The sequence below is a fragment of the Elephas maximus genome, chromosome 8 (genome assembly GCF_024166365.1).
Source record: "Elephas maximus indicus isolate mEleMax1 chromosome 8, mEleMax1 primary haplotype, whole genome shotgun sequence".
In the NCBI taxonomy this organism is placed as follows: domain Eukaryota; kingdom Metazoa; phylum Chordata; class Mammalia; order Proboscidea; family Elephantidae; genus Elephas; species Elephas maximus.
Window position 1 is genome coordinate 7,507,731 of NC_064826.1, and position 11,477 is coordinate 7,519,207.

Consider the following 11,477-nt stretch of genomic DNA (forward strand, 5'->3'; position numbering starts at 1 on the left):
TGGACCCCCAAACGAGAAACAGGCTTATGTCATTTTAAGTTTCTTATTTCATGTGATCCCATATCTTGTACAATGTAGAGGGCACAAAAATATGGGTTAAATAAAGGAAATTGACTAACAAATGCCAACTCTTCACGTCCTTTCTCTCGTGGTAGGCTGCACCATGAACAGGAAGACTCCTTAGCAAACCCCCCTCCTCTCTGTCTGCAGCCGAGAAGACACTGCTGGAACTGCCCGCACTCATGGAAAACCCAACAAAACCAACTGCCATTGAGTCAACTCCAACTCGTGGTGACTCCTTCTGTGTCAGAGTGTAACTGTGCTCCATGGGGTTTTCAGTGGATGATTTTTCAGAAGGAGATGGCCAGGCCTTTCTTTTGAGGCACCTCTGAATGGACTGGAACCTCTAAACTTTCAGTTAGCACTCGAGCATGTTCACTGTTTGGGTCACCCAGGGACAACCTTCATGAAAGACCTCACGCAGCCTGCATCCCTGTGAGAGCTCCAGCGCAGAAAGCCTCGCCTTTCTCTCTTGCCAGCTGTAGGGCCAGCGAAGGGTCTCTGCCCTGAAGTTGTCAGGGAAGCGGCATGATAGTCCCTCATGGTGCATGACCTGTGACTTTTCTGCTCCTACACAGGTGTGCCCGGAAAGGAGAAACAGATGCAGGGATAGTTCTGCAGAGTGTGGTCGGGGGGCCCATAGGTGCTGGAGGAACTGAGCCCAGTGTGCCTCCTCGCTCTGCTGTTTGTGACCTCTGCCAGCATCAGAGTGGCTTCACCTCTGTCAGTTGTGGTTCTGCAGCTGAACAAACCATCACACAGTCCTTCCTCAGCACACTTCTGTCAGCACTGACACAGGTTACAGGGATGAGCAGAGCAAAGAGCGCCTGGGGAACCCCCAGCTTAGCAGGCCTGAGCTCGGCCTGGGGGCTGCCCTTGCTCTCACTGTCACTTCCTGAGCCCGGCAGAGGGCTTTGTGAACAGGGTGGCAGGGGCTTTGCAGGGCTGTGCAAGCTGCTGGCACAGAGGAAGGTGGCCGAGTCCCCCTGCTCCAGGGCACTCAGATTCAGCTCCGAATGGTAGTCAAGAAACTGTTGGCCTGAGAATCGATGGGGGATGTCACCTCTGTCTCTTTCCTCTCTGTCATAATATTGAAGGAGGAACTGGGGGCCCTGGCCCCGGGCCTGTTTGTACCAGTACACAGAGAGGTGTCCAGAATGGGGGGAACAGCTCAGCGTCACCTGCTGTCCTGGTGCTTTGATCAGGTGCCTTGGGGTCTGGGTGACTCCGGAACCCACTGGGCCTGTGTAGGGTTGGGGGACAGAAGCTGAGGACAGGGTGCAGGTGACCTGGCTGCAGCTCTTGAACTTCAGGGATGATAAAGGCAGGTCGGTGCCTTCCCACCTGTGCCTAGCACTTACCTGCCCCCAGAAGGCAGATGGCTGCCCAGCAGAGGAACCTGGAGCCCATGGCAGGTAGAGTAGGACGGGCGGCTTCTCTCCCTCAGGGCGGGGTGTCCTAGGCCTAGCATTCTATCACTCTTCACCCCTTTTCCCTGATAGGAGCACTCTCTGATGTCGCTGCTCTGACGTCACCCCTGCAGACTTCCTAGGACCCTGCACCCTTGGGCAGGACCCCGGCTCAGTGTCCCTGTGACCCTCTGTCCTTCACAGCCTTGAAAAAAAAGGGGTCTGGGTCGAGCAGTCTTCTTATACCCACAACACACCTTGTTTCCTCCGTGGTATTTGCACCTCAGCCTGCCCTGTCCCTGCCCTGATATGATTGATCCAACCCTTCCACCCAACCCCTTCACACAGATATGTGCACTACACACATGTACACACCATGCACCACAGACAACAGACATGCACACACCACACACATGCACACACCACACACATGCACACACCACACACATGCACACACCACACACATGCACACACCACACACATGCACACACCACACCACATACAAAAGACATGCACACGCAGACACATATCACAAAACACGTGTACAGACCAAATGTACAACACCATACACACACACATGCACACATCGCTAACCAAATATAACACACATGCACATACCACACACAAGTGCACACCCCACACACTCCATACAACATGCACACAGTTGCACACACCACACGGCACATACAGCATACATGTGCACACATATGTACACCATACACATTCACACACCACACACAGCTCACATGGACACCACATACCACATATAACACACATACACACACCACACAAACGCACATATCACATACAACAAATATGCACATGCCACACACACCAAACAGTACCTCACACATGGACACACTACACATATGCACATACCATGTATAACACACATGGACACACCACACACAGGCATGCACAGAACACACATATGCACAAATGCACACCACACAGGCATGCACACAGTGCACACACACACCACACACATACGCACACTCACACCACACACATACGCACACACACACCACACAGTTATGCACACACACACCACATACACACTCCACACTCATGGGCACACACACTAAACACACCACACACACACACTGGAATTTCTTGGTGGTCTGAGGACTCAGCTGCCCCCAGGAGGCAGAGGCCTTGCAGCAGAGGAGCCTGGAGCCCATGGCGGGTCAGGGCCGAGTGAGGGCAGAGGCATTTTTAGCGTGTGGACCTTACTTTATAGCAGAGAAGCAGCGTTTGTGCCTCCTGTAGGTCTTGGGATGCAGCCACCTACCTGTGTCTCAGGCCCAGGGCAAAAGCTAATGGCATCGCTTCTGCTTTTGCTAGCAGCTTTTGCTGTCCTAGGATCTTGGTGATAACAGTGTGATGCAGACTGTGGGGGAAAACTCAGAAGCTGGAGTCAGAAGCCAACTCTTTGCTTTAACAGCCCTTGTAGCATACAAAAAAACCTAATCTATGCCACTGGTATTCAGATATCAGCAGGGTCACCCATGGTGGACAGGTTTCAGCTGAGCTTCCAGACTAAGACAAACTAGGAGGAAGCGGTCTATTCTGACAAGAATCTGCCAGTGAAAGCCTTCGGAATAGCCATGGAACACTGTCTGATATACTGCCAGAAGATGAGCCTCTCAAGTTAGATGGCACTCAAAAGACTAGTGGGGAAGAGCTGCCTCCTCAAAGTCGAGTTGACCTTAATAACGTGGGTGGGGTCAAACTTTCAGGACTTTTGTTTGCTGATATGGCACTACTCAAAATGAGAAGAAACAGCTGCAAGCATCCATTAATAATCGGAACCTGGAATGTACAAAGTATGAATCTAGGAAAACTGGAAATGGTCAGTCAAAAATGAAATGGTAGGCATAAACATCAACATTAGTGAGCTGAAATGGACTGATATTAGCCAATGTGAATCAGACAATCATACAGTCCACTATGTCCAGAATGACAATTTGAAGAGGGGCACTGTTGCATTTATTGTCAAAAAGAACATTTCGAGATCTATCCTGTAGGACAACGCTGTCAATGATAGGAAAATATCCATGCGCCTACAAGGAAGACCAGTTAATACAATTATTGAAATTTACGCACCAATCACTAAGGCCAAAGATGAAGAAATTGAAGATTTTTACCAGCTTCTGCAGTCTGAAATTGATCGAACATGCAACCACGATGCATTGATACTTACCGGTGATTGGAATGTGGAAGTTGGAAACAAAGAAGACGGATTGGAGTTGGAAAATACGGGCTTGGTCATATAAATGATGCCACAGATTGTATGATATAATTTTGGAAGACCAATGACTTCTTCATGGCAAATACCGGTTTTCTTCTACATAAACGGCAACTATACACATGGACTTCGCCAGATGGAATACACAGGAATCAAATTGACTACATGTGTGGAAAGAGATGATGGAAAAGCCCAATATCATCAGTCAGAACAAGGCCAGGAGCCGACTGTGGAAGAAGCTATCAACTGCTCTTATACAAATTCAAATTGAAACTGAGGAAAATTAGAAGAATTCGACAAGAGCCAAAGTACGACCTTGAGTATATCCCACCCGCATTTAGAGACCATCTCAAGAACAGATTTGATGAGTCAAACGCTAATGACCAAAGACCAGAGGAGTTGTGAAATGAAACAAAGACATCATACATGAAGAAAGCAAGAGGTCATTAAAAAGACAGGAAAGAAGGAAAAGACCAAACCTGATATCAGCAGAGACTCTGAAACTTGCTCTTGAATGTCGAGCAGCTAGAATAAAAGGAAGAATTGCTGAAGTAAAAAGAATGGAACAGAAGATTTCAAAGGGTGACTTGAGAAGACAAACTAAGGTATTATAACGACATGTGTGAAGAGCTGGAAATTGTAGACCAAAGGGAAGAACACACTTGCCATTTCTCAAGCTGAAAGAACTGAAGAAAAACTCAAGCCTCAAGTTGCAATAGTGAAGGATTCTACGGGAAAAATTTGAAATGACACAGGAAGCATCAAAAACAGATGGAAGGAATATACAGAGTCACTATATCAAAAATAATTTGTCAACATTGAACCATTTTAGGTGCTTGGTAGAGACTTAGGTGACAGTCTCTGGGTGATAATTCTCCTAGCTGATTATTTCCAGGTCAAGGCTGCTGTCTGCTCCATCTATGAACATTTCTCCTGGGCGGTTTGCATCCTTGTAGGTGTTATAGTTTGCAACTGACGTTTGTTTTCCCTCCAGAGAATTTTTGTCTGATAGGGGACAGTGGTGGTTCTTCCTCCTCTATTTCTTCTCCTCTTTCTCTCCTTCCTCCTCCTCTTCTTCCTTACAGCCCCTCCTCCAATGCAGAGTTGGATTAACCTTCACCCAGGGTATCAGGCCCAGGCCCCAGTGACTGCAGCAGTGACAGGGTGAGGCCCAGTGCACCGAGTTCAGGGTAGACCCAACCTATGGTTTCTCATCTTCCTCTCTTCCTACCTCCCCCTGGCATCAAGGCTGTGGGCCCACAGTTCTCCCCCTGTGGTTCTCCTTAGCAATTTGAGGGACCTCCCACCTCCCACAGTGCTGTAGGTAGCCTGGCAGTAACTGAGAGCCTCAAACACCTGCCTAATATTGGATCAGTGAAGTTCTTCTTAACCCTTCCCCTCTTGGGCAGCACATCTGGACCCACTCAGGACCCCGAGATTTCAGTGGTACTACAGCACCACCTTTTGTCCAAAAAGGGAAGCATCATCATTGTTTATCTCTTCTGCTCTGGCCCAAGAGATGCTGGGAGGTATCTGCATATTCAAATTCAAACACCAAACCATTGCTTTTGATTCCAACTTGTGAAGAACTCATGTGTTACGGCGCAGAACTGAGCTCCACAGGGTTTTCTTGACTGTGATCTCTACGGAAGCAGATTTCCAACCCGTTCTTCTGTGGTTCTATTGGACGGATTTGAACCGCCAACCTTTCAGTTAGTAGTTGAGCATAAACTTGTGTGCCACCCAGGGACCTCTGCATAGTTGGCAGGGTACATATTCCAGAATATTCTGCAAGCTTTACAATCAACATCCTCTAACTCCAATCCCAACACTAGTCCTAACCTGATGTGGTGGTTGATGTTATGTGTCAACTTGGCTAGACCATGGTTCTCAGTGGTTTGGCAGAAGTTATGTAATTATCCTCCATTTTGTGATCTGATGGGAGCAGCCAATCAGTTGGAAGGACAGTTTCCCTGGGTGTGTGGCCTGCATCCAATATATATGGATGTTCTGGCAAAGCTCCTACTCTCTCTCGATCCTGCACTTATCTCATGATTGAACTCCACTTCCTGCAGAAGCCTACAACCTGCCACCTACCCCACAGATTTTGGACTCACCAGCTCCTGCAACCAAGTGAGTCAGGGGAAGCCTCCTCCTTGACACCTGACTGGTGGATTTGGGGCTTGCCAGCCTCCACAATATTGTGAGCCCTTCCTCAAAATAAACCTTTCTATATAAATCTATGCATACACTTCACTGGTTTTGCTCCTCTAGAAAACCCAGCCTAAAGCACCCTAACTCTATTATTTCAAGTTACCATGTTTAACACCCCTATTCTACTTAAATTCTATGGCATATCTGACAGTTATTGTCTAACTGGGATTTTCTCCCCTTAAAACTGTGTTCTGAAAGTGAGAGGGATAGACCTGGGGATATAAGGAAATAATATTTAGTCTAAAACAGGAAGAAAAACACAGAACCTGAGAGTAGGATTTCTTTCTACGTCAATTACTGAAGACACACAAAAATGCCCTACCCTGGCCACACATGAGATATCAAGGTAACTCGAGTAAACCAGCTCAGCAGAGGACTGAGCAGACAATTCTGTTACCATCTAATGATTTCCATCCACCCACCTACAGCCACAGCACTTCAGGAGTTCACCTGTGGTCGGGCCTCCTCCTACATAAAGGTCAGCCGATGTCCTAGTCTACTGCTTTTCCTGGGGAGTGAAAGACAGAGGAAGGCTCTGCTCAGTCTTCTAGGAGCAGAAAGGAGAGAGGAGAAATATGTGGTTTGTGCACAGGAAGGAGGTGGCCTTGCCGTGCTGTGGCTAAGCTGCAGGCACAGAGGTACACGTTCGAGTCCCCTGGCTCCACAGGCTGTATCCTCAGTGTGGAGGACGACCCATCAATCCTCTCCAGGGAGAACTGAGCCTCAGGCATCCCCACTTGTCTACTGCATCACTGTTTCAGACATTGTTTCAAAGCACCAGGCTCTGCCCAGGGCCTGTTGGCACCAGTAAAGGCGGTTGTGTCCCACAACTGGATCACTTCTGAGGGCTATGGCCTGGTCTCTCTTTATGACCGTGTGCCTGGGGGCCTGCGAAACTGCAGCAAAATGTGAACTGAGGAGACAGACGCTGGGAAAAGGATGGGGACAGTGATGGGAATCATCAAACAGACACACACACCATATATGTTCACATACACACACTCACACATACTCCATCCACGCTCTAGAACTACCTGGCATGCAAGGGCTCACCTGCCCCCAGGAGGCAGAGGGCCACCCAACAGGGGAGCCTGGAGGACATGGTGGTTCAGACAAGACCGTGGGATTTCCTGGTTCAGGGTCTTTGTGAACACGAGCAGAGGAGGGAGTGTCCTTTTCCCCAAAAGGCAGACGACGTCACTGTCTCATCAGTCCCCGCACCCTCAGGATCATGGGACCATATTATAACACATATGGATGGATGACCGATTTGAATGTGTATAAGCTCCTTTTTAAAAACATCACCCCATGGGTGCTGAACCAGGGCTCCAGGGCTGTCTGGACAGGGAGACCCCACACCATGTCTATAAGCACATCTTCTCTCTTACCACTTGCCCCGTCTGCCAGGCACGTTCATTGTGACGCACCTCCAGCAGCACAAATCCCCGACCAAGGACGATCCCATGGGCCAGGTGTCTGTGTCTGCCACAGCACCTCCACCCTCCTGGCCACACTGCTCAGAATCTCCATCCTTAGGTAAAGCGGGTGCTGGGGCCTGACTCGGCTGGGCCAGAACGAGTTTGAAGTCACTGGCATATCCAGGGACACAGGAGAGGAAGTGATGCCTGGGCCAGTGTCTGAGTCTGGAGCTCCTATTCCTTCTTCTGGTCAAAGACCTACATCACCTGTGTTCTCTCATCTCTATGAAGGACTCTGTCCCCACGGCCCACAGCAAAGCCCTGCCACTCAAGTCCCCGTGCCACAGAAAGGGCTCCTCTCATCCTCTTTATGGAAGGAAACTCAGCCTCATCATCCAGAAACACTAGTGTGTAATATGCTCTAGAGTGTCTCCCTGTGCTTCCAGAACTCGTGGGGCTGTTACACGGGGTTCAACTCCTCATTTCACTGCTAGGAGAACGCACTGGTGTTCCATGGTGACTAAAATATGTCCACTTTCATTAACTGGATAGTATAGTTACAAACTCCCTTTCCCTCAGGGGAAGCGTGGGAGCAGGGTTGGAGAAGGCCTAGCATTTGGGAGCCAGGTGAGAGGCTCAGGGACAGGACACACTGCAGCTCTGTGCATTTCCCATCACTAGGTCCTGGCCGGCTGAGAGGGGCCTGGAGGTGGACCTCAGCAGGTACAGATATCCCTGAACCTGACGCCCCAACTCGGAGGTCCCCAGGCTGGGTATGCTGTGAGGGCCTCCTGAGCCCTTTTTGTGAGGGGCTGGGGTGGCCGTGCAGTACTGTGGAGGCACTGCTGGCACAGAAGTACACAGCTGTCTGTGAGGGGATCGCCGACTTCACCGTGAGGGGGAAGTGCTCCTTTTTTGATCTGGAGACATTGTACCCATCTGGGATGTCACCTTTCTTGGTATCATCTACATTGGTAGAGTAGTGGATCAGCTGCAGGCCCAGTCCCGGGTCTTGTCGGTACCAGTACATGGAGTAGTGGTTCATGTCCTGGGCACACTGCAGAGTTACATTCCCTCCTGTCCTTGTGATCTGGTGCCTCGGGGTCTGGGTGACGGCAGCATCCATGTGCCCTGTAGGGATAGAGACCAAAGCTGGTGCTGAGGCCACAGGAAAAGCCTGGGGCAGGATTGGGAAATTCCAGGATAAGGGAGGCTCCTGCCCAGGACCCACCTGCCCCCAGGACAGCCAGGACCACAGTGCACAGGAGACGCATGGCAGGAACGGACTCTGGAGGGGTCCTCTGAGATGTCACCCTCCTGTCCCAGCCTGGCCCCAGAGCAGCCTGCCCCAGTGGACACACCCTTTCCCCCCTCCCCACAAACCTCAAGTCAAAAACAAACATGCATCCAGCAGCTCAGAGTGGGAGGAATGCAGTCCTCTGATTTGCACAAGTCTTATCATCATTTTTTTTTTATGATGAGATGAGTCTTTTCTGGCTTCCCACAAACAGTTTGTGGAATTCCTCCTTGACTCACTGGCTTTTATTTACCTAACTATCCCTGCAGTCCAGAGGTCAGGGGAGATGTTTTGTGCTTCCTGGTGCCATTTATGACTCATGTGTCCCAGATATTCCTTCAAGAGTCCTTTTCTCATTTGCTTGGTTGCTCAAACACCTGTTAACACCTTCCACCTGCAAAGACGCTCTCTGGAGTCCGGGGTCCAGATCCCAGGGTACCTATTCAACCAGCATTCAGGAAGGTTTCACTCAGTTCCTTATCCATTCACCGACTGGTGGGACACCTGCCCACACCTAGCTAGATACATCCAGGCACCTGCTTCCTGGGTGTGGTCGGCAAGAGAACGCTCCCAAACATGTGCACGTCCCAGTCCCTGGAGCCTGTGAATTTATTAGATTTCATGGTGGGGGATTAAGGCTGTAGAGGGAATTAAGGCTGGTATTCAGTGGACTGAGTCCCTGGGGGTGCAAATGAGTAACACACTCAGCTTCTAAACAAAAGGTTGGAGGTTTGAGTGCACCCAGAGGTGCCCCACAAGTAAGGCCTGACGATCTGCTTCTGGAAAGTCAGCCTTTGAAAACCCCATGGAGCAGTTCTACGCTGACACACATGCTGTCGCTATGATTCAGAGTCAACTTGAAAATGGATGGTAACTGTTGAAATCGCCCATAAGTGTTTTCTTCTGGAACCTTCTCCAGGGAGCAGAGCTGGACCCTGCATGCACAGTAGTGCCCTGACCACCTACATTCTGTAATTGCCCTGTGACTCATGAGACAGAAGGGTCCACAGAAACAGGCAGGTGTTTAAGGTCAATATTGTACATTTAGCTTGGAGACCCTGGAACCCCGAAACGAGAAACAGGCTTAAGTCATTTTAAGTTCCCTTTCCTATTTCATGTGATCCCAAATCTTGTACAAAGTAAAGGGAACAAGAATGTGGGTTAAATAAAGTAAAATGACTAACGAATGCCAACTCTTTACGTCGTTTCTCTCCTGGTAGGCTGCACCATGAACAGGAAGATTCTTTAGCAAATCTGCCACCCCTACCCCTTGTGCATCCAGGAAGACACAGCTGGAACACCCCCACTCACACAAACCCAACAAAACCAGGTACCATTGAGTCAACTCCAACTCGTGCCGACTCCATGCGTGTCAGAGTATAACTGTGCCCCTTACGGTTTTCAGTGGATGATTTTTCTGAAGGAGATGGCCAGGCCTTTCTTTTGAGGCACCTCTGAAAGGACTGGAACCTCCAACCTTTCTGTTAGCAGCTGAGCTCTGTCATTGTTTGTACCACCCAGGGACAGCCTTCATGGAAGATGGCACAAGCCTGGGACTGAATGATGGCTCCAGGGCAGGAGTCTTTCTCTCTTGTCACCTGTAGGAATCATGGGGGATCTCTGCCCAGAAGTTGTCAGGAGAGAGGCATGACAATTCCATGTAGTGCATGACCTACGACCTTCCTGCTCCTGCACAGCTGGGCCTGGAAAGGAGAAATCAAGGCAGGAACAGTTCTGCAGAGTGGGGTCGGGGGTCTCACAGGTGTCGGAGGAACGGAGCCCAATGAGCCTCGTTGTTCTGCTGTTTGTGACCTCTGCCTGCAGGAGAGTGGCCTCACCTCTGTCAGTTGTGGTTCTGCAGCTGAACAAACCATCACACAGTCCTTCCTCAGCACACTTCTGTCAGCACTGACACAGGTTACAGGGATGAGCAGAGCAAAGAGCGCCTCGGGAACCCCTAGCTTAGCAGCCATGAGCTCGGCCTGAGGGCTGCCCTTGCTCTCACTGTCACTTCCTGAGCCAGGCAGAGGGCTTTGTGAACAGGGTGGAGGGGGCTCTGCAGGGCTGTGCAAGCTGCTGGCACAGAGGAACTTGGCTGAGTCCCCTGCCTCCAGCTCACTCAGGTTTAGCTCTGAGTGGTAGTCAGGGAACTGTTGGCCTGAGAATCGATGGGGAATATTGCCTTTCTCGCTCTCTTTCCCATTATAATACTGAAGGAGGAACTGGGGGCCCTGGCCCCAGGCCTGTTTGTACCAGTACACAGAGAGGTGTCCAAAATGGAGGGAACAGCTCAGCGTCACCTGCTGTCCTGGTGCTTTGATCAGGTGCCTTGGGGTCTGGGTGACTCCGGAACCCACTGGGCCTGTGTGGGTAGGGGGACAGAAGCTGAAGACAGAGTGCAGGGGGCCCGGCTGCAGCCTCCTTGTGTTCTTGAACTTCAGGGATGATAAAGGCAAATGGGCACCTTCCCACCTGTGCCCTGTACTCACCTGCCCCCAGCAGGCAGAGGGCCACCCAGCAGAGGAACCTGGAGACCATGGCAGGACAGGTAGAACAGGTGGTGTCTCCCTTCCAGGGTTTTGCTCCCCTTCCTGGAGCTAGTGCCCCTCTTGTGATTGGAAATACAGCTGTGACGTCACCTCCCTGACACCACTGTCCCAACTGCTAGGGCACCCATCCTCCCTGCCAGCCCTCGCCCAGTTGTCCCAGGACCCCTGCCCCTCCCCCAACCTCTCATAGCAGGTGGACTGCAGGGTGGGTCCAGGCCTGAGGCTCCAGGCCACCTGTGTGTCCCCAGGGCCTCTCTGCTCTTCTTCCTCTGCCGGTCCCCA

The 11,477-nt window shown here is 50.5% G+C and overlaps 2 gene segments (V, D, J or C); both read right to left on the minus strand.

Moving 5' to 3' along the window:
* Positions 1 to 7,869: 7,869 nt before the first annotated feature.
* LOC126082155 (T cell receptor beta variable 6-1-like) lies at positions 7,870 to 8,637 on the minus strand. The segment is given in 2 exon segments: positions 7,870 to 8,480; positions 8,581 to 8,637. Coding segments are annotated over 2 exon segments (654 nt in total).
* A 1,053-nt stretch (positions 8,638 to 9,690) lies between these two features.
* On the minus strand, positions 9,691 to 11,184 carry LOC126082156 (T cell receptor beta variable 9-like). The segment is given in 4 exon segments: positions 9,691 to 9,704; positions 10,323 to 10,464; positions 10,569 to 11,008; positions 11,136 to 11,184. Coding segments are annotated over 4 exon segments (645 nt in total).
* Positions 11,185 to 11,477: the final 293 nt, after the last annotated feature.